The 23,881-nt window shown below is 39.1% G+C and overlaps 1 protein-coding gene across 4 annotated transcripts in view; it reads left to right on the forward strand.

Moving 5' to 3' along the window:
* Positions 1-21,716, forward strand: part of LOC114251154 (uncharacterized) — a 91,147-nt gene extending 69,431 nt beyond the window's left edge. For 2 of the 4 annotated variants that reach the window (XM_089732965.1, XM_089732951.1), the window contains exons 2-8: positions 4,997-5,167; positions 10,004-10,135; positions 11,151-11,226; positions 13,018-13,088; positions 14,221-14,498; positions 16,286-16,523; positions 18,369-21,716. In XM_089732965.1, coding sequence (XP_089589091.1) covers positions 5,003-5,167; positions 10,004-10,135; positions 11,151-11,226; positions 13,018-13,088; positions 14,221-14,498; positions 16,286-16,517 — 954 coding nt within the window. In that variant the 5' untranslated portion in view covers positions 4,997-5,002 and the 3' untranslated portion in view covers positions 16,518-16,523; positions 18,369-21,716. The remainder of the gene's footprint in view (positions 1-4,996; positions 5,168-10,003; positions 10,136-11,150; positions 11,227-13,017; positions 13,089-14,220; positions 14,499-16,285; positions 16,524-18,368) is intronic. The other 2 variants (XM_089732969.1, XM_089732958.1) reach the window with 1 other exon arrangement.
* The last annotated feature ends 2,165 nt before the right edge of the window (positions 21,717-23,881 follow it).

The raw sequence follows: 23,881 nt of genomic DNA on the forward strand, positions 1-23,881 counted from the left end.
AAATAATTCGTAATAACGTGGGCCGTTTTTTAAAATAAAAAATAATATGCTTAATTTTTAAGAAAAATGTTATAGTTTTTTTTTTATTGCCATAGGCCATAACCTTTTGCGAATAGAAGCTTGTATCGCCGTTCCACTTTCAAAAGCTCGAGAACATTATAATCTAGTTCAGCTTTAATGGGCTTTTAATCGGACTTACGAACAAATTTTATTTATTTAACTTAATGCACAAAAGTACAATGGCGGACTTAATGCCTGAGGCATTCTCTACTAATCAACTGATGGTAGGACCTCTTGGGAGTCCGCACGGGTAGGTACCACCACCCCGCCTATTTCCGCCGTGAAGCAGTAATGCATTTCGGTTCGAAGGGTGTGGTAGCCGTTGTAACTATACTGAGACCTTAGAACTTATATCTCAAGGTGGGTGGCGCATTTACGTTGTAGATGTCTATGGGCTCCAGTAACCCCTCAACGCTAGGTGGGCTGTGAGCTCGTCCACCCACCTCAGCAATAAAAAAAAACTAATCTACAAGTAAAAATGTCAACATTTAGTAAAGAATTGCCTAATAAATTTATAAATAAAAAAATTAAAAAAATGTAGCTATTCCCTACAAGACCTCGCACTACAGTTGTTATCAACTAGGCGAAAGGAGAGATAGTACCAAAATTATTCACATTTTGTCTCCCAAATAAAATCTCTTATTCGTAGCCGAATGGATCGAGATGCCTCTTGGCTAGGGATGATCGATATTAGAAAAACATCGATTTAAAAGTATCGATGTACGATAAACATCGATTTTTTTCGGCCGTCTACTCTTCCTTGAACCATTAATCGTTCCAATGAGCTTTAATTACGGATATGGTATTTTTTTTCAAAGATCCTTTAGCAATTTCTGCAGTATATTTGTAAATAAGCTCAGCACTAAAAAGGGTAACTTCGGCTGCAGCTGTCTAAAACCATCTATGTTTTTGGTAGGAAATAAAAATGTCTATTTTATTTATTATACGTGTTTATTAATTAAAACTACGTTTTACGGATTATAAGGGGGTGTTTAATTATTGGACTTGACTCCGACATGACACTTCACAATTAACATTTTCTTTATTTCACACACATTTATGTAGTACGGCTTACTTCGGCTACGCTAATCAGTGTCATCTAGTTTAAAATAGCCGTACTATCTAGGGACTCAATAGCTAGGAAGTACATCCACTGTTAGACGGCCCTAAAAGATATATTAGATACCTACTGCCTACCATATCTGCCTAATTATAACCATAATCTGCCTACCATAGATTTTATGGTAACACTTGTGTAAAAGTTATCATAACCACGTATGCCAAGTTGTCAGAGTATGTTAGCGCAAATAACTAATTGTAACAACTTATGTCCTATATTCTTGCGAAATAAAATTAAACTTTTTCCCCAAATTTCTAAATCTATTTAGATAAAAGTTGGCAATAAAGTAATTTCATTATGTAGTCTATATGGTGGATGCTGAGAAAGAGGCGGCTGATGGCTTGGGGCCCAGGGCGGCCGAGACTGCAAATCCGCCACTGCCTAAAGGCCGATGATCCTCCTGTAGGAGCTCGCGAATTGGTCAGTACTCATGCGCTAAACGACTCCCATGAATCAGGATCAGGGTGCGAATATAGCGGTCTACAGTATGGAGATACGTCCCCTAGTCAGATACGATTTCTTGTGAGCTGTTTTCTTCCATTCCTCGAAAAATCGTCTTCCCACCTTTTATTTGACGTCTCCTACGATGATGTTTCTATAATACCATACTAAAATATCTCTCTTCATTACATTTCGAAGACAAACAGTTCGATATATTCTGTTGAAATACTATCAACACACCGGTTAAAAGATAATGAATAAAACACAGATTTTTTTTTACAGGTTTATTTAAATTTTTATGTTAAAATATAAATCTAGATGTCGGATGTTGGACCTCGATAGTGAGCTTTCGCGGCTCGTAAACACTTACAGCGCGGGATTCTTGAATTAATAAATTAAAGTCGAACCATAAAAGCTCGGTCGTAATAAGCGTTTGATGACTTTAAGGAAATGTGCGGTTCGTATTACTAAACCCCTACCTGCGAAGGCGAGGGCTTGATGTGCATTGAAAGGAGGCGACGTGGTCCATAGACATCAGTAATGCCGCAGCCGTGATTACCCGTTTTAGTGTTGAGCTTATTTTCAAATATACTGCAGAAATTGCTAAAGGGTTTTTGAAAAAAAAGTACCATATCATCCCTTATTAAAGCTCTTTTTTTTGCTTAGTTGGGTGGACGAGCTCACAGCCCACCTGGTGTTAAATTGTTACTGTAGCCCATAGACATCTACAAGGTAAATCCGCCACCCATCTTGAGATATAAGTTCTAAGGTCTCAAGTATAGTTACAACGGCTGCCCCACCCTTCAAACCAAACCGCATTACTGCTTCACGGCAGAAATAGGCAGGGCGGTAGTAGCTACCCGTGCGGACTCACAAGAGGTCCTACCACCAGTAATAATTGGAATGATTAATAGTTCAAGGAAGAGTAGACGGTCAACGCTCTCGCGGCCGATCACCCACAAGGTGGACAGGCTTGATTAAGTCATCTACTAAGCCTTCCCTTACTGAATGTACATGTACCGCCACAAATAAAGAGAAATGGAGAAGCCTCGCAAAAGCCGCAACCAAGTAATAAGACATACGTAACCACGACCACTCCGCCAGGAGTGTACGATTGAGAAGAAGAACCTTATAAAAAACTTTAACAGGCACCGGTCAGCGTTCTCGTCGATTACGACGAAGAGGTCGACGAGCGAACTATCGCCCAGACACAGCCCAATGAGTTTCTCGCCAGATCTGCTAAGTGGATCGCGATTCCGATCCGGTGGTAGATTCAGCGATGCTCTTGCTAGGGCTAGTGTTAGCAAATCCTCTCAGGTTGAGCCCGTGAGCTCACATACCCGTCCGGGCGTAGCTGGAATAGCTTCTTAGCCTACCAGAAAATAGGTAGGAAAAAAGTGGCATTACTGTTTCACCACAGCAATGAGCAGGGTGGCGATACCTACCCAGGCTCAGAAGACACTCCACCACCAATAACACAGCTGATAAAAATCTGCTCGCAAATTTGCAGTCCGAATTACGAAGACCGCTAAATGAAAAGAAAAAAAAAACGTTTTAACAAAACCAATAGATAAAACTGGAGGCGCCATTAAGATATAGACGGACCGATATGAATATAATTACTGTACGTTGCATCCGCGTTACGATATAGGCGCGTACGTAATAATGTAACTCAGGTTCACGTTAGTCCTTATCTCGGGCATCGCACACGATAATGTTATAATAATTCGGTTTAAAAACGATTACGGTGTTAACACGATAATTATCTGCTTTACGCGAACGTTACATAAAGATTATCGCGAAAACTAAGGACTTGTTGTTTCAGTGTCGCCAACTGTTTGAAAACTTTTCCCCTTTCAAAGCACTTTCAAAAACCACTAAATTAGTGGTATATTTTTGAGAATAGCCAGAAACTTTTTCTCCCTTTGGCATTTTAAACCTGGTATTTTATATTTGGTACATGTTTTTAAAAAAAGATAGTGCACAATGCAAAAACTAACAATTATAACTGACTGTTTTTAGCTGTCAGCTGTTAAGAGTATAATAAAAAATGCATACAGTGTCATCTATTAAAATTGGAAACATTCAATCGATTTGAATTTTTTTATTTTTGTTTATGTACGTAGAAAATTTAAAAAAAATACAAATTAAATTTTATCCCTAAAAATATCCCCAAAAAATTTCACCCCCTAAAAAAATCCCTGTATAGATTCTTTCCCCCTAAATTTGGGGGGAAAACCCCGGAGTTGGCATCACTGTGTTGTTTTTTTCTTTCCTTTTTTGTTCAATCAGACCACCATCTGGTGCGATTTGCATAGCCCCCGTGGATAGTGCGGTCGATGTAGCTTGAATTCCCCTACTGAGACAATGACTTAAAATGATTCTCCAAATAACCAACGACCCGCAATGGAAGACGCTTCATGGCACAAACGTCGGTGATTCGTAATGATGCCACGGATTTGTATCGCCCGACTTAGGCTCTCGGTCTTTTTGTCCTTTTCTCCAAGTATTTTCTGTACGTTGGTAACAGTACGATTGATGTAATATTTTGATTTGATTTTTGTGTAAAATAACGGGTTATACTTAAACTTTTATTAAGTGAATTGATTCAACTGACTGAAAGTTCCACGATAAATTCAAGGCAGCATTCATGTGGGTCACCGGTGCTCTACGTGGCCCACTGAAGTAACTATGTCGATTTCTCTCTTCGATCTTCTTACTAAGACGCCGGAATATCTAGTAGACTCTGGCAAAGACGAATCCGAAAACACTGAGACTGAATCTATTTCTAGAGACCTAACAGACTAAAACATCATCATCCTGCCCTTTTCCCAGTCACCTGGGGTCGGCGCAACATGTTTTCTCCTTCCATACTCTTTTATCATATACCATTTCTTCGCTCACTCCCCTCTTACCCATATCATCTTTCACGTAATCCATTCATTTCTTCTTAGGTCTACCTCTTCCTCTATATACTTCCACGTTCATAGTTAACACTCTCTTACCAACCTCATTTTCATTTCGTCTCATCACATGCCCATACCATCCCAAACGCGCACTTCTCAGCTTCTCTGTCACAGGTGCCACTTTCAAACTTCCTCTAACATATTCATTCCGTATTCTAACCATTCTCGTTACTCCACACATTCAACGCAACATTCGCATCTCTGCTGCTTGCAAATCGCCTTTCATCCGCCAGTTTTGTTGTCCAAACAGACTAAAACATGCATTAAAAACAAAAGTAGGCAAAGTCAGGCAATCCAGGTGCTCTTAGTAACAGAAATTGACACGATTACTTGAGTGCACCGCGTATGGCACCGGTCACGACAGTCAATGTGTTAAGCTAATTCCCCCTCAACATTTCCTTTATTACAGAGTGATATGTCAACGCGCAGTGCCACTTCTCTCCGCGCCAGACGCGGCCACAAGGAGCGATCGAAGAACTTCACCGAGCTGGAGAAACGCACGGTGCTCGAGCTGATAGCCAGACATAGGGACGTACTCCGCCAGGGTCGGTCCAACAACGCAACCAACAGAAGTAAACAGGTAAGCTTGGGTCTGAAGACTTCTCCTCTATTAACTCCACGTTTCGAAGTCGTCGTGGCCTAAAGGATAAGACGTCCGGTGCGTTCGTGTTGAGCGATGCACCGGTGTTCGAATCCCGCAGGCGGGTACCAATTTTTCAAATGAAATACGTACTCAAAAAATGTTCACGATTGACTTCCATCCTGAAGGAATAACATCGTGTAATAAAAATCATACCCGCAAAATTATAATTTGCATAATTACTGGTGGTAGAACCTCTTGTGATTCCGCGCGGGTAGTTACCACCACCCTGCCAATTTCTGCCGTGAAGCAGTAATGCGTTACAGTTTGAAGGGTGGGACAGTTGTAACTATACTGAGACCTTAGAACTCATATCTTAAGTTGGGTGGCGCCATTAACGTTTTAGATGTCTATGGGCTCCGGTAACCACTTAAAACCAGCTGGGCAGTGATTTCGTCCGAAATTCCTGAACATATCAAGTTTAGGCTCATTCGATTTATCTCAACGTTACGCACCCTTCACGCATTCTGATAATTTTCATATTACACGTTTGAAATTTAAATCTATCCATTAAAATTAAATTGATGTTAATACTATACATTTATTCAAGATAATTTTTTTTAGTAAAAAAAATACCTTTTTTAACACATAAATGTGTGAGAGCATTAAAATAATATGTAGTAATTACACAACATTATATTATATGCCTACGTAAATGCTTTTGAATATTTTCATCGTATTCATGAAGACGTAACATCGTAGTGTCGTAAATAGAAATGCCACCTTATGGCTATCGACATAAGGTCTAAATCGATTTGCATTATTTATAGTCGTTTAGTGAAATTTTCTTTTCGCGCGTAAAATTATGCTGATATGTTGAAATTTCATAAATAATTTATTTCGGTTAATAATTTAGGTTATTGTAGAATCTTTTTTTTTTAATACTTTGAATTTGTTATTCATGAGGTAATGAATTTTGGAGCGTCGTTAAGAAGAATTTGTGTCGTATAAAAATGAAGACGATTTGTAATGTTAAAAAAAAAAATATATATATAAATTAATTATTCATGGTTTTAATTAAAGCTCTGTGTACTTTTCCAGTTTTAGGGAAATCAGAATTTTAAAAGTACTAGAGGTCCCGCAGTAGTCGAAATTCGACTATAATTAATTGGAATTGTAGCTTTGTACACTATTAAGATTATATTTTATACTTCTATAATCACAAATTTCGCCAAGACTACACTATAAAAAATATTAACAAAGACAAACAATATTCTATTCTCAATTTGACAACAGACGTCAAGAACAAAAGTTTGACAATAAATATGCATGCGTGTGTGCGTCAGATACATGGTATGTAGTGTGTGTAATGTTTTCTGTATTGATTTAATGTATCTTTTATGCATTATTTTAAAAAAATATTAGCATTGTGCACTTCTTCTCTATATTCTCTATAAGTGTGGAAAATTTCATACTCTTCCGTCCGCGCAATTTTCCTTAAAAGGGATACAAAGTTTTTGCTTCACGTATTAATATATAGATTCCGCTAGTTTAAAAGCAATTTGAATGAGCCTCCGAAATTGATTATCTTCCCGGACGACTGCTTTCAACATTCAACAGAGGTACTTTGGGTTTTTTTTTTGTTGCTTGGTTGGGTGGACGAGCTCACAGCCCACCTGGTGTTAAGTGGTTACTGGAGCCCATAGAAATCTACAACGTGAATGCGCCACCCACCTTGAGATGTAAGTTCTAAAGGTCTTAGTATAGTTACAACGGCTGCCCCACCCTTCAAACCGAAACGCATTACTGCTTCACGGCAGAAATAGGCAGGATAGTGGTACCTACCCGGACTCACAAGACGTCCTACCACCAGTAAAAAAACCTGTTATGTAACCCCATGCTGAACCCTATATAGCTTACAACCTCGAACCGCTGACTAGAAGGTTTAAATAAATGCTTAGGTTACAAGTCGAGAGAGTGGAAACGCGGGTTCAGCTGCTGGGTAAACCAATTAATCAGTTAATCTTCTCAGATCCCTTTTTAAGAGCGGTTTCCCTAAAATATTGTGTCTAAAATAAATTGATTTACAATTCGAATTCCTTCTACGTAATCGAACCACAAGCAAATAAAGACAATCTTAAGACAAAACATGTATTAATGAAAACTATCCGAATGTAATGTAATTGCAATGGTAAACTACGTAGGCACAACTATTGAAGTGAAACTTCTTTAGGCGCGTTGAGAGTAAATATAACTCGCGACAGATTCGTTGCGGCTAATCTATTGAAGTACAACTTCTTTAGGCGCGTTGACAGTAAAACCTAACTCGCGACAGATTCGTTACGGCTAATCTATTGAAGTACAACTTCTTTAGGCGCGTTGACAGTAAAATCTAACTCGGGACAGATTCGTTACGGCTAATTTAGGCGCGAGAGTGAGAAAATAGACAGAGCGTCTCGCGAACCACTCGACCGTGAAAAGAGGGAAAGGACAAAACGAACTAGGTCGTTTCTCTTATACACAGCATTCCCTATTTGCAAGAGAAATTTTATTTAAGGATGAAAAATGAAGAAAACCACAGTACTACACATTGAAAAAGAAGTTTAACTTCTTTCACGAGCATCAAATTGTATACGCATCTTTTTTTGTTTTTGGTGATTGGACTGGAACAGCTAATTTGTCTATAAGTCATTGTCACATCTCGTGAAGTCCCAAAAAACACAGCGACAACCTAATGACAGTAAGATGAAAAACAAACACATATGTACAATATATACATATTTCTATATATATCTATGTATCTTACTTATCGTCAACAGTGCAATCCAGGATTCTTCGATATTTTGGACACGTATCGCGTCGGCCAGCAGAGTCTATCGAGAAACTTGTTGTTCAGGGTAGGGTCAATGATAAGAGATCTCGTGGACGAAACCCCATGCGTTGGACTGATCAGGTGAAAGACCTTATTGAAACCCCACTTAACGAGTGTGTGCACCGGGCCTCGGTTCGCAAACTGTGGAAATCATCTGTTAAGGCTTTAATGAGCAAGAATTCCACATGACCACGACTGCTCTGCCAAGAGCAACCGATTATGATGATCTTACTGGTGGTAGGACGCCTCGTGTGTGGAAAAAAAAAAGCCTAGGAGAAAGAAAAAAAAAAAATAGCCTCGCTTTCATTGTACGAAACGCTCCAACCAAATTCTTCTTTAATCTGTACATTTAGGTCGGCTGGAAACAAGTTTGGGGCGTTAAGACGAAAAAAAAATTTTTTTTTAATCTATAAATTACCTCACGCGTTTCTTTTAGGTTTGCATTTTTATTGGTGTACCGAATCAATAATTACCTTATTGGCAGTAAGTGGTCGTTGGATTAGTTTATTGTCGTGGGTCAATTGGGAATGTCATGGACCACCTGACAATCAATGGTATCTTGCCGCCATGCACCGTAAGGCGTAAGGTTCGGACCTCTATTTTTTTTATTGCTTATATGGGATGAGCTCACAGCTCACCTGGAGTTAAGTGGTTACTAGAGCCCATAGACATCTACAACGTAAGTGCGCCACCCACCTTGAAATATGAGTTCTAAGGTCTCAAGTATAGTTACAACGGCTGCCCCACCCAACAAACCGAAACACATTACTGATTCACGGCAGAAATAGGCAGGGCGGTGGTACCTACCCGTGCGGAGTCACAAGAGATCCTACCACCTTATAATTTTGCGGTTTTGATTTTTATTACACGATGTTATTCCTTCACCGTGGAAGTCAATCGTGAACATTTGTCAAGTACGTATTTCATTAGAAGAATTGGTACCCGCCTGCGGGATTCGAACACCGGTGCCTCGCTACACACAAATGCACCGGACGTCTTATCCTTTAGGCCACGACGACTTCGACTAATGTAGTGATACACTAATATGTGTCATATTCAGTGCGGTTAGTGCGAGCTTTTTAACATTCTCGATAGCGTAAAAGTTATCTCATATTTGTATGGAATGGGATCGTTTGCGTACGTTTGCCGCTAGGGGCGCTGTTCCAACTGCATACAAAATTGGGTGGACTTTTTGGCGGGAACGCGAGGAGTGAAGTTGTGTGATTTGTTCTATTTTGTCCATTTAGTGTTTCTTCAGGTTTAAATGTGTAATAACGGTGGCTTATTAACTGTTTAATATCTGTGAAATTGCACAAATGTGGGAAAATGAAACAAAGCCGCTAGACGTAACTTCTCGGGATCCTCCAAAAAGTCCACTGAAAAAATCTCAGTAAATGACCTAATAGATGATAGATAGAATAGATGAACCTACCTATCTTCATTGCGACTGTCAAACCTTTTGCGTGTCAGTGAGTGCTTCGCTAAGCAAAAAACGTCATTACGGATCCTCCCGATCCATCAACGGTGCTTTTAGGTACCACAAGCACCGTCCTCGCCGAACCTATCGCGTGCGATGAAGGGCTCTACGAGTAAATTAACCCAAAGATACAGCCCACTGAGTTTCTCGCCGGATTTTCTCAATGGGTCGCGTTTCCGATCCGGTGGTAGATTCTGCGAAGCACTGCTCTTGCTAGGGCCAGTGTTAGCAACACTCCGGTTTGAGCTCACCTACACGTCAAGGAGAAGCTGAAATAGCCTCTCAAGACTATCAGCATAGGTAGGAAAAAGAAAAAAAAAAGATTGAGAACCACTGGACTGTCGCACAGCGATCGTCAACTGGTATTCACACCAAACCCTTGTGAGTTCCCAGCTCGCCATGACGCCTGCTATTGCGGGCACTCGTAATCGTTTTATGAATTTTGTGTTTCATTCGATTTCAATTGACCACTTTAATGCGCGCTCAGCTGGTGTGGTCCACGATCTGCGAGGAGGTGAACAAGCGTTGCGGCGGCGAGCGACCCCGGACCCCCGCGCAAGTCAAGATGTGGTACGAAAACTATAAGAAGAAATGCAAAATGCGCGCTCACGATACACAGGTTGGTAGATACGCCGCATACACTGGGTGCTAGGAGACCGCTTGCGAAAACGAAGACAGACTGTTAACGCCTTTGCCGTGTCTGCGTGTCGTCTATAATCTTTACGCTCCGTCATGTTATTACAGCTAAATGAAACAATAGTTTCATAAAAAATACATTACTTTAAAAAAGTATTGTGTGGTTTTATGAAACCACGGTAAAAGAGAAACTTTTTCTTAAATTATAGACATTTAACTCTGACAAACAACATTTATATTAGATACTGACAAAAACAAACAAAATAGTGTAGAGCACTGGCATAAATGAGTAATAGTCTATACACTACACCAGTGATTCTCAACCACTGTGTTGCGGCACTTTTGTGTGCCGCCAAATTTTGCAAATATATAATAATGTTAATATTATTAAATTATATCATTTAAAAAGAAAAATATTTTTAACATGAATATATAATATTTAAATCCCCAAAAAAATAAATTATTTTATTATTTGCTTTGCAACGCGGTTTTTCTTAGTGCCAAATTATGATGAAGCGGAGTGCATAGCAATAGGAATATGTCTCAAGTCGGCGCACACTTGTCACTTCTGCGTACAAAACGTGTTGTTTTAGTGATAGTTGGGATTCACAAGGTGTGGCATAGTAGTTACTGCACCTTTTCTTTCGTTAAAATTGGCAAATGTATGTGATTCGGTAGTAAGTTAATAATTTTTATCTTTTTCTTTGTGTGCCGCCAAATTTTGAAATCGTTAAATATGTGCCGCAACAAAAAAAAGGATCAGAATCACTGCACTACACGGTCAGCTGCTGCGAACTATAGGCACCACAATATTGGCCTTGGCTGCTCTGACGAGCGCCTTTCATTTTATCCCTACTCCGCGGCCGACCGTCACGCGACATGCAACACACAGACGAAAAAGTTTGAGACAATGTAAATTGCCTAGACGGATCGACAAACGAACGCTCCACCTGGTGTTAAATGGTGGCATTAAACCTCTTGTTCGTATTCATTTTCAGCAGCCTCCGCAATCAGACACGTCAAGTCTGCTCGATGGGATGCTGTGGCAGAGCATACATCCCTTAGACGTCAAAGGTAACGTCCAATATTACCTTAGCGATGAATCCTTCTTTTGCTTTGTTGGTCGAACCACCAATGCTTTCGGATGCGATTTCTAACTACCCACATCTAGTGAGAATTACAAGCAAAATCTATTAACACCCGTTAATAGATTTTGCTTGTAAATTTGCGTGTAAGCTGTAGATTTCTGGTTCATAAGATGACAAAGACTTTTTGGCGGGAACGCGAGGAGTGAAGTTGTGTGATTTGTTTTATTTTGTCTATTTAGTGTTTCTTCGGGTTTAAATGTGTAATAATGGTGGTTTATTAACCGTTTAATATCTGTGAAAGTGCACAAATGTGGGAAAATGAAACAAAGGCGCTGGACGTAACTTCTCGGGATCCTCCAAAAAGTCCACTGAAAAAATCTTAGTAAATGACCACCATTTTACTGAGATTAGATTTCATCTCATATCATCTCATTTAATTTCATCCCAGTTGATTAATGTCTCAAATTAATCATTTTCATTTCATTTCACTCCATAACATCATCTATACTCTATACTAATATTATAAAGAGGAAAGATTTGTTTGTTTGTTTGTTTCGAATAGGCTCCGAAACTACTGGACCGATTTGGAAAATTTATTTTTCCATTAGAAGCCGACATTGTCCCTGATGAACATAGGCTACTTTTTTTAAATTTTTTTTTATTTTTTTTTTTTTTGTTTCATGTGTATTTTAATGTTTCCGAAGCGAAGCGAGGGCGGGTCGCTAGTTTTTCATAAAATTAAGAATATACATTAAAATAAGACATGACTTAAAGGTCTCAGTTACCAGGTCATAAAATCTCTTAAAAAAAAATATTTGATGACAAAGACTTTTTGGCGGGAACGCGAGGAGTGAAGTTGTGTGATTTGTTTTGTTTTGTCTATTTAGTGTTTCTTCGGGTTTAAATGTGTAATAATGGTGGTTTATTAACTGTTTAATATCTGTGAAAGTGCACAAATGTGGGAAAATGAAACAAAGCCGCTGGACGTAACTTCTCGGGATCCTTCAAAAAGTCCACTGAAAAAATCTTAGTAAATGACCACAATTTTACTGAGATTATATTTCATCCCATATCATCTCATTTAATTTCATCCCAGTTGATTAATGTCTCAAATTAATCATCTTCATTTCATTTCACTCCATAATATCATTTTTCATAAAAATATGAATATAAATTAAAATAAGACATGAATTAAAGGTCTCAGTTACCAGGTCATAAAATCCCTTCAAAAATAAGATGACAAGGTTTATTGGTGGTAGGACCTCTTGGGAGTCCGCACGGGTAGGTACCACCACCCTACCTATTTCTGCCGTGAAGCAGTAATGCGTTACAGTTTGAAGGGTGGGGCAAACGTTGTAACTATACTGAGACCTTAAAACTCATATCTCCAGGTGGGTAGCAGCATTTACGTTGTAGACGTCTATGGGCTCCAGTAACAACTTAACATCAGGTGGGCTGTGAACCCGTCCACCCATCTATGTCATAAATAAATAAAAAGAGGAATCGTTCCCTGAATCAGCATGATTAAAGTCGTTTTAATTGGTAAATCAGTCAATATTTAGGAATTAGCTTAGCCCAGTCTCCCCGGAAATCCATAGACAAAGCGAAGACTTGTGGTGGAATTCCCGTTTTTATTTTACACCGACCGGTCGGCCTTGATCATATGAGTAGTTTGCGCCAGAAATAATTGTGTTTCAACAACAAATAAACAAGTATCAAGTTGGCCTTAATAATCAGATTAGTGGCAAGATTGAAGCAAAGGGTCATGTCGTTTCAGAGGAAGACGGTGAGCCCACAACTAGCGCGGAAGGGCACAGCATCAAGGACGACGACTGTGTGCCTGTTAACGTGAGTGTTTTGCATTTTTTTTATTGCCGCGTGACAATTGTGACTGTGGTCCATGGTCATCACTACGCGAATGCCACCTTGAGATGTAAAGTCGAAATCACAATTGTTTTTTTATTCCAGCAGACTGGACCGATGGTGACTGGTTACCGTCGTCACGGACATCAGTAGTGCTAGGGAACGGCCAAGCCGCTACCTACCGGCCTTAAATCGTGTAATATAATGGTTGTCCTATATTGCCAATCGGCAGAAATAGGCAGGATAGTTGAATTTACCCAAGTAGACTTACAACACGCCCTACCACTAGTAAATGCCGGTTGGTTGAACGAACTAAGCTGCCATGGTCCTCGGAGAATGCTGCTGTGCATTCTCCGGTGAATACCTCTAAACATCTACTGGAAGAGATGGGTTGATGCTGTTTTAAGCCGACACCACAAAGTTTCGGTTTGAAGGGGGTGGGGCACCCGTTATGACTATACTTGAGAACTTATATCTCAAGGTGGGTGGCCCATTTACGTTGTAGATGTCTATGGGCTTCAGTAACCACTTAACACCAGGTGGGCTGTGAGCTTGTCCTCCCATCTAAGCAATAAGCAATCAAAAAAACATACATACCAATATAACGCGATTTATGACGAATGGGTCATTGACACAAGACTTGATACCAATCGTGATGGTATTAAATGTATAATAACCTTAGTATTTAACATTCCACATTCAATCGCCTCAAAACAGGATAAAAATACACACAGCCGAGACGAAAACGAATCGATCCTTATCCCTGTGTTACGACAGTCAGAGTTGAGGCAGCGAAGTCCTTAAAAGACTACAAATTCAATATTTCGCACTAGAAAACTCAGGGTGTAAATGTTTAGGCGTGCCAGACTTTTAGCTCTTAGCCGGTCTGTACCGGCTAACGATTAGACCGCATTCGGTCTGGTTACGGACACAGAAGCGGACGATAGGACCACTTTAACTCAAGGTGATTTAGAATCGTTTTCGAAGACATTTGTTAAGGTTTCAAGGGTAGGTCGGACGTTAGGCTAACTTAATGGAGGTTTTGTGTGGCGAGATGGGTTGTCGACTTTAAAGCTGTCTATGGACTCCTTTATGCATTTCATGCCTAAACCCACAGATGTCAAACGGCCGACTATCGACAACGAACGACAGCGACGACACGATTAACGTACTCGAGCCCCAAGTGCAGATCATACCGCACTCTTCGCCCTCGCCCCCTCTCGCTCCCGCACACAAGGTCCTCCCCGCCGCCCCCCTCGTCCTCCCGGTCCCCCTGCAGGCCCTAGAACAGGCCAGACTCCAGCAGAACTTCCTACAGAAGCTAAACGAACTATCGAACACGCCTTTGAACCTAAGCAACTTGGATGATACCAGGAAGAACGGACACGAAAAAAGGTAGGTTATTCCTCTCACCGGACACATTCGATCTGGTATTGAATTGTTAGTGGAGCCCATGGACATCAAGGCTGCCACACACTTTAGTATAGACGTTGAAGTATTCTAAATATATGACAATTCTGGGTAAAAATAGGACAATACATCTTATTCGTTCGGCAGCAACTCAAAATAATATCCACACTAGAGCATCTCCTACTTCGTACCCAGAGACATCACGACGCGTAACCCTGTCACTCACTTTGAGACGTGAGGTCGATGACTCAATTGTATACTGTTTATCCTACCGACCAACTGTCTTCAAACTTCAGACTGCTCTGATATATAATTATCTGTAGAAATCAACTCTTGGTCGCAACTGTCATCACAGACAGTGTCCTCATTCCAATTGCCACATGAACTGCTGTATTTTCAAAGATTTTCTTTCCAACTCTCTTCTGTCTCCAGAATGAGCAGCCGAGTATTAAATTTGCTTTATTACTGGTGGTGAGAGGTATTTATACCTACCAGACGGTTATCATCTTGCCTAATTCTGCCACAATGCAGTCATGTGTAGTTTAGATTAATGCGCCATCCGTTATACCATACAATTCTGACTTTGACCTAGTATCTCACTGCTGCACCATATCCGTGACCTCTTTTTTTTTATTGCCTAGATGAGTGGACGAGCTTACAGCCCACCTGGTGTTAAGTGGTCACCGGAGCCCATAGACATCTACAACGTAAATGCGCCACCCACCTTGAGAGAGCAGAAATAGGCAGGGTGGTGGTACCTACCTGTGCGGACCCACGAGAGGTCCTACCACCAGTTCTTCAAACAAGACCTGTGAAGATTCACTGGAATTTGTTCGATCAATATGCTTCTGTTGAGTTCTGTAGCACGTGCTTCACACGCTAGCTTTTATTTATCGTATTTTACAAACAAAGTAATGGCAAAGAATATGTGTTAACATTTATGAGTCGAATATTTGGGAAACTCTGGTATTTGGGTATTGCAATTGGTTACATTTTGATACTTACATCAAAACGACTGGAATCACTTGACTCGTTGTCTCGGGCAGATAGCCTACTAAGAGCCAATTGCGGTGCTTAAAAGCTCGATAGATCGTCTTTGGGTCCACCTTATCTTGTTCACCAACGAAACTTGTATACATATACTAGCGGACAGATCCGGCTCCGCTCGGGTCTTTAACAAAAATTTCAACGATATTTGACGTTGTTTTATTTTTTTAAATAAAAGAACACTTATTGCGGCACAACTATAATAGTTAGACATATGCTGTCGCGAAACTTTTTCGTAAATAATAATGTGTTCTACAAAGTCGTAGTACATTATTTTATTCTATCATCAATAGTTTTCGCAGGACGCGCGTTGTAAAGATATTTTAGGTATTTTTTTTACACCTTGGGTTACATTATTGGAGTTTTGAGGAGTAGTTTCGGAGCCTTTTTTTTTTTTGAATTCATTTACGGATACCCGGTCGAGAGGGGTAATGGACCGGGTTATGTCGGACTCCGGCGCCTCCAGAGAAGAAGAGGAAGAAGAGGAAGACCAAAGTCCTCCTCTTCTTCCAATTCTTACCGGGAGACTACGCCTTGAGAAAGGCGCGCGAGGCGCTGCGCGGCGTCTACCACGCAGGACCCGCCCCGCAAAACCGACTACCGACTAAACCCCATCGAGCTCCACCAGTTTTTTAGTTTTTTTTTTAAGTTTCGGAGCCTATTCAATACAAACAAACAAACAAATCTTTCCTCTTTATAATTATAATATTATATTCAATAAATAGCCAAGACAAACTGGACGATCACATAAAGCACGAATGCGCCTCGGCCACTGAAGAGGAGAAGCTGTACTTCTCGGCGAAGAGACAGCACGCCATTTGGGAGCACGAGGCCAAGATGAAAATCCTCAACATGGAACTGAGGCAGAAGGAGGAGATATTCTCCCTCCAGAAGCAGTTGTTCCTCATTGAGTTGAGATTGAAAATGGATTTCCTGGAGAAGGCTAGCGCTAAATGAGAACAGGTGAGGTTCGAGTCTTTCCACTAGGTCGGTCAGGTGATCACTGTCCTAAAACTCATATGAAGTCTTCTTTTTTTTTTTTCATAATCCTACCTAAGCTGAGAGATTTGAGAGTCTATATCAGCGTAGCCTTAACTAATAGGTGAGCTCACGGGGCTCAAACCTGACGACGCTAACGCGAACCCTAGCAAGAGCCGTGCTTCGCAGAATCTACCACCGGATCGGAAACGCGACCCACTGAGAAGATCGAGAAGATCCGGCGAGAAACTCAGTGGGCTGTGTCTGAGAGTTAATTTACTCGTCGAGCCCTTCGTCGCAAGCGACGGGTTCGACTAGGACGATCACCGGAAAAGTCTTCAATGAAAGCTTTTATTGAAGACTTCATAGGAGTTTTAGGACAGTGACCTCCTCTCTTTCTTTAACACGCTTTTATGAGATTGATCCGTTACTATACATGTCCATTTCTAGTTTAAGACCAGGATATAAAAAGTATATTAAAATTTGTAGTTTGTTTTTAGTCAGTATCCGTTTTTTAAAATCTAATGTAATAGGCATCCTAGGACGACTAGATTCGTAATGGCTGCAAAACTCAATGATGAGTGACGACTGTACCAACTATGGAGGGTAGAAGTAAGAAGCACCATCTCGATATATTAAAGGGGAACGCGAGGAGTGAAGTTAGTTGTGTGATTTGTTTTATTTTGTCTATTTAGTGTTTCTTCGGGTTTAAATGTGTAATAATGGTGGTTTATTAACTGTTTAATATCTGTGAAAGTGCACCAATGTGGGAAAATGAAACAAAGCCGCTGGACGTAACTTCTCGGGATCCTCCAAAAAGTCCACTGAAAAAATCTTAGTAAATGACCATCATTTTTCTGAGATTATAATCATTTCATCCCATATCATCTCATTTAATTTCATCCCAGTTGATTAATGTCTCAAATTAATCATCTTCATTTCATTTCACTCCATAATATAATTATTCATAAAAATATGAATATAAATTAAAATAAGACATGACTTAAACGTCTCAGTTACCAGGTCATAAAATCCCTTAAAAATCGGTGTATTAAAAAGCGTCCGCTGAAACGGAGCCAATTAAGATGGCGCCACTGTAGCAAGTGGAAGAATTTTAAAAACAGCGCCATACTCTACCACACTGCACTCTGCTTAAAACCGTTATATTCATAATAATATTGTTTCCACTTGCTACACTAGCGCTGTTTCGGTGAGTCTTTCAGCAATAACTTGGTGTTTACAGGCGGACACTTTTTCAACTTGTCCCCTATACAAGATGGTGCTCCTTAATTTTCTCCCACATGCCTCCATAGCACAAATGATAGGTTGACTATAGATAATATGTAATGCAATTACCTACAGATTACACTATGTATTATGTGTTATAATTATGTATAATATTTTTTCTGCAGAATTCTTTAAAATATTTAAAAAAAAAACTAATATTCATGCAGTTCCTAGTTCTTAAAAGGACAATTCATTGCTACATTCTATTTTCTTTTTTTTTATAAAGGCTCGTATACACAGGACGCTTACAAATTAATCATTGAACTTTAACGGTAGGCAGCGGCTTGACTATGCCCCTGGCATTGCTGAAGTCCATGGGCGTCGGTAACCACTCACCCATCAGATGGGCCGTATGCTCGTCCGCCTACAAGGGCAATAAAAATTAAAAAAAATTATTATTTTTTAATTGTGGACGAGCTCACAGCCCACTTGGTGTTAAGTGGTTACTGGTGCCCATAGACATCTACAAAGTTAATGCGCCACCCACCTTGAGATACAAGTTCTAAGGTCTCAGTATAGTTACAACGGCCGTCTTGTCGACAGATGGCGCTGATCTCCGTGGAAGGTTTGAAACACCACCGGACGTCGAACGACGCGAGTTTGACAGCTGTCAGCCGACTGTCAAACGTCAAAAGCGGATTCAAGTCTAGTTGAAAAAGTGCCATTTGTAAGTAGTTACCGAATTAAAAATTAAATAAAAAGTTGATTTACTTTATTGTAGGCGTACGGCCTCAGTGTTGTCAGAAAAGTAATGTTTGTTTCCTTTTTAAAAAATTTTTTTATTATGAACAATAATGTGAATAGATTATTGTTTTTATTAAATACGATTTTTGTTTTAGCCTTGAATAATAATTACAAGACTTGTTTAGCGTAAATAGTTCGAGTTGAATGCTTTAATATGTCTAGTTTTTTTTTTTTTTTTTTTTCTTTAACAAAAACATCAATGGGTCTTCCTGTGCGATAGTTTTTTTAGAATCGATTACAAAGATAATCGATTTAAGGCGAATGATATAATCCAGTATCGAGTTTGTAGTTGTTGCTTGTAAATGATTTATTTTTTTATTTCAAAATGTATTATATAATAAGTGCAGGACACAGCTTAATATAAATGTGATCAAAAAAAATCTATATTTTTGTATTCAATTATTTTATAGATAATTTTTTTTTGAAGTACAGCTTAACGTTGACGAGAATTCTTTAGATAGGCAAATGATATTACGTCGGTTTTATGTTAATTACGTTAATAGTATTGTTTTTATGGTATATTCCGTTACTACTGTTTCGTTGTTTTGTATCGGAGACCGACGATTTGCTACGGACCGTGGACAACATCATGATAGAACCGTCAGACGCGGCTTCAATGAGTCGGTTTATTAAGAATTCAACAGATGTTAGGCACTAAATGATTTAAAGGTTTTGAATAGGTTTTTTTATTAGTGCATTGTTGTTGCGAGAGTTCAACGACCCGTCAAAGTCGTAGTCAGGAAACGTCAAAGTCCGCGCGATCTTTTGTTGCTTCATTTTATTTATTAAATGTGACATATATCAATCGGATAGTGTTGTTATGCATAATCTTTACGCGTTCGTTTGAGTTTAAGTACTTAGAAGTGATTCCCCTCGTTTTTTGGGGGAAATTTGGGGGGAGGTGATTGGGGAGAGCTTTTTTTTTTTTTTGTTTAATCAAAAAATACTCTGTTTTGTTTAAAAATGAAGTATTGACAAGGAAAATATATTTTAGAAAGAAAAAAAGTATAATGCGATAATTATTATTCGCGGTCCCATCTCGTGATGCATCTGAACAAAGCCGGCATAAGCATTAGAATAATTTACAATGAACAGAGTAATAATATACAATAATCGAAGTCTGGTCTGCATATACTTGCACAACTAATGTTTGAAACATTACAAATACTAATATATATATTTTTTAATAACTAATAATATCAGTAATAAAAACACTATTCTTTGTCGAAAGTTATCTGTCAAAAATCAGAACAATTTATTACGAACATTTTATTCGATAAAAATAACGAAATCAAGATTTAAGATTTATAATTAATTTTAATAATGCAAATATTTATTCAATATAAAACTGTCCAATTATAATTTCTCAAACTTACGGTCGTCGCGTTCGCGTTTTGCTTGAACACATTGTCCAAAAACGTTCGATCTCCCACCATTTTGGATTCTTGACAGGTGTCAATGACAGCTGTCAAGTGAACAGGCACCGGGAAGTCGTGTGCGGCACTAGTTGTATATATAGAGTGTATACGCCATCAGTGCAGTACTATTATTCCGAGTAATTTTGTATATCGGAGCGATATAATTTTTTTTATGTTTGGACAATACTTAATTATTATTTTTTTACATGCGTTCGTTACTTAAAGTTGTGTACCTACTATTATTTAATGAACGTAGGTTCCCTGGGCAGACGAAAAAAAGCTCTTAATAAGGTCTTATCGTACTTCGGAAAGATGCTCGAATTTTTAACGAAATTTCAAAATGAAGCTTTTTTTTTCGTGATAACGTGTTATAAATCGATGAACACCGGCTGCACGCACGAAAAAGTGTCACGTTCCGCCAGAGAATGAGCGTGCGAGCGAGAGCGCGCAACAAGCGATAGAGAGGCACGATCGGCTCATGCGTTAATTTATCGAAAAAATTGTAATTTTCAACTATCTCAATCCTTTTATTATACAAAGTAATGATAATTCAGTGACAATAATTAAATTCAATTCATAAAAATATGCAATTTTTTATTAATTTTTCTTTTATGACGTTATCACGTAAAACTATCGTCCGTAAACAGACAGACATTCAATTATTTTTTATATCCTCGTTTCTGACATTGTATCGCTTGGTTTAGGAAAATTCCATCATAAATTCTCGCATGCACTGTTTTAAATTATTTCGCGTCAATAATGTGCCAATAAACGCAAAACGTTGTTGATAATAAATATTAAACTAGTTATTACATATATAAGTAATTATTACTTTATTATTATTATTATTTTTTGTTTTGTTAAATACATTTTTAAAATGTTAGTAATTTTTAGAAACGTTTCGTGTTTCATGCGCCTTTCGCGTTCTTAAGTGTTGTCGGATTAAAATTAAATCTCCCCAAAAAATTGGGGAAATTGACATTTTCACGAAATTTTATTGATAAATATTCAGTATTAGTTCTAATGTATTATAAATAAAAATGGTTAAAGTATTCTTTGTTTTTAACGAAATACGAATGAGGCACGAACGTTCCGAGCGATTATTATGATATTATTAAAAGTAACAAATATAATATAGTTAAATAGATATTTATAGAGCAGAAAATAATAAATAAAAAAAACACACACAGTACAAAACAATAATAGCAAAAACGTTACCTCAGATTTTTTGTAAACATTGTAAATATTTAGGGTTAGTTGTATAAAGAATAAAGAAATTTTAGAGATTTTTATGAATACAGAGGCGACTTACACCTCCTGTGGCCGATTCCGATCGGCACTGCCAATTTTTTAGGTGAGAAGCAAATGTGGAATTTTTGCTCAACTATTGTGGCAACCCAGGTAATTTTTTTTAGCCCGTTAGACTTGGTGCCAGACTGCTCTGGCAATACTTTAAATGTAATTTAAAAAAAAAAAACGTTTATAGCAATAATATTGTGATTTAAGTGAAAGATCTCAAGCCAGATTAAAAAATAATAAAATATGTAATTATTAATTATTTGTATTCGCAAAATTGTTAGTTTTGTATTAAATTTCCAAGAAAACGTTTTTTTTTTCTTTTTTTCTTTTTGTAATTAATTTGTTTAAATGTCAAAAAAATTAAATACGATACGTTAATCTGATGAAATTGGATATGAAATTATACGAAATAAATATTTTATTTTCTGTTCTAATGTTTTTTATTAATCGTGTCGTCAAAACCTTTGAGTTTGAGCCGCGGCGGCCGCGCGGTGACTTGCTCTTGGCTGCTTCGGCTGATTATACTGGTGGTAGGACCTCTTGTGAGGCCGCGCGCAGTAATGCGTTTCGGTGTGAAGGGTGGGGCAGCCGTTGTAACTATACTGAGACCTTAGAACTCATATTTCAAGCTGGGTGGCGCATTTACGTTGTAGATATCTATGGGCTCCAGTAACCACTTGACACCAGGTGGGCTGTGAGCTCGTCCACCCATCTAAGCAATAAAATAATAATAAATGAACACCAATGACAGTGTACTGCTTTATATATAAATGGAGGGTAGAGGTAAGGAGCACCATAATGTATAGGGGACAAGTTGAACAAGTATCCACAGCAAGTTTTTTTTTTTATTGCTTAGATGGATGGACGAGTTCACAGCCCACCTGGTGTTAAATCGTTACTGGAGTCCATAGACATCTACAACGTAAATGCGACACCCACCTTGAGATATAAGTTCTAAGGTCTCAGTATAGTTACAGCGGTTGCCCCGCCCTTCAAACCGAAACGCATTACTGCTTCACGGCAGAATTAGGCGGGGTGGTTCGCAACCTCTTCGTCTTGCAACCCCTGTATTCAATGAAACGTTTTAATATGTGAGGATATGGTCTTATGGGACTGTAACGATGGTTGACGTTGTCTGGAATTACATAAGAATGAAGAGATTGACCTTATGGAACAGTATGTACCTACGTATATTTGAAAGACAAGGGAGGTCAATCGGTACAAGTGCAATATTCGTATGCCGTATCACTCTTGTCAGAGCGGTCGTGGTCGTCATCTAGCATCCTTGCTGTCGGCAGATGTTATGCGCCTCACGATCAATCGCCACTCCTCCCGGTTTTTTTTTTTTATTGCCCTTGTTGGCAGACGATCATACGGCCCACCTGATGGTGAGTGGTTACCGTCGCCCATGGACTTCAGCAATGCCAGGGACAGAGCCAAGCCGCTGCCTACCGCTGGTTTGTGGTGAGTCTGGTACACTCATGCAAAAACAACCACCAACTGCCGACTTGGTTTGATCAGTCCATCGCATGGGCAACCTTCCACGCGGTCTGGTGCCTTCCACTTTGGGAAACCACTGCAATTAATCTTCCCAAGAAAGTCGTTATGAAAGTACCAGTACAGTACTTACTACAAATTTGTAATTATAAGATCTGTCTGTCAACTTTCCTTCCAGATTCTGTACGGGCCAAGCGGAAAGGCATAAGATGTCATAGATACTATTGAAGTCTTTAATCATACAGTTCGTTGTTTGTGAATTGTGGAAAAGGATCAAATCTTCGTTGGCACGATACGAACGCTATACGAAGCGGCACGACATGATAACCTTCTTATTCTGGCCGCTGATAATTACTTATCCCCCGGATTCCCTCTCGGTCATTTTAAGCTCTTCAAGCACAGGTCACCAGGTCCAAGAGTTCGACGAGCGAACTAACCCAAAGACACAGCCCACTGAGTTTCTCGCTGGATCTTCTCAGTGGATCGGGATTTTATGCCATAGATAATATTCCATTAATTTATTTATTTAAGTACTGCCACATCACAAACATCTAACATTGAAAAGAAAAACTATTTAATTTATGGCCTGATGCATGTGACAACAATGGCGTACATAGCATTGGCAATTCATCGGCTCAAAAATGGAATACAATAATAATAATAAAAAACAGTACTATTTGTTGAAATATTAATACAATGTCAAGCAACAACAAGTTAGTTATAGAACAAAAAATGATCCAACGATTAAAGTTAAGGTCCCTTTTTTTTCTTTTCCTATTTTGTCCTTAAATACACGTAACTTTGGTTTCATTCATCAACATTCTTTGGTCACATCTCCAGAAAAGAGCACTCGATGGAGAGACTGGTAGTCCAGGGCCGGGTGGAAGGCAGAAGATCACGCGGCCGCTCACCGACCCGCTGGACTGGACTAGTAAAGAAGGCAACTGAGTCCACTATGGTCGAATGTACTCGTAACGCTTCGAACCGCCAGACCTGGAAGCGCATTGCCTGGAGGGCGGTCGTCGGGAGCATGGGCAACCTAACAGGTCCTACTGCACATACAGCGTCAACGCAACCACGACCACTCTGACAAGAGTG

This window comes from Bombyx mandarina, chromosome 02 (genome assembly GCF_030267445.1).
Source record: "Bombyx mandarina strain Sakado chromosome 02, ASM3026744v2".
Classification (NCBI taxonomy): Eukaryota; Metazoa; Arthropoda; class Insecta; order Lepidoptera; family Bombycidae; genus Bombyx; species Bombyx mandarina.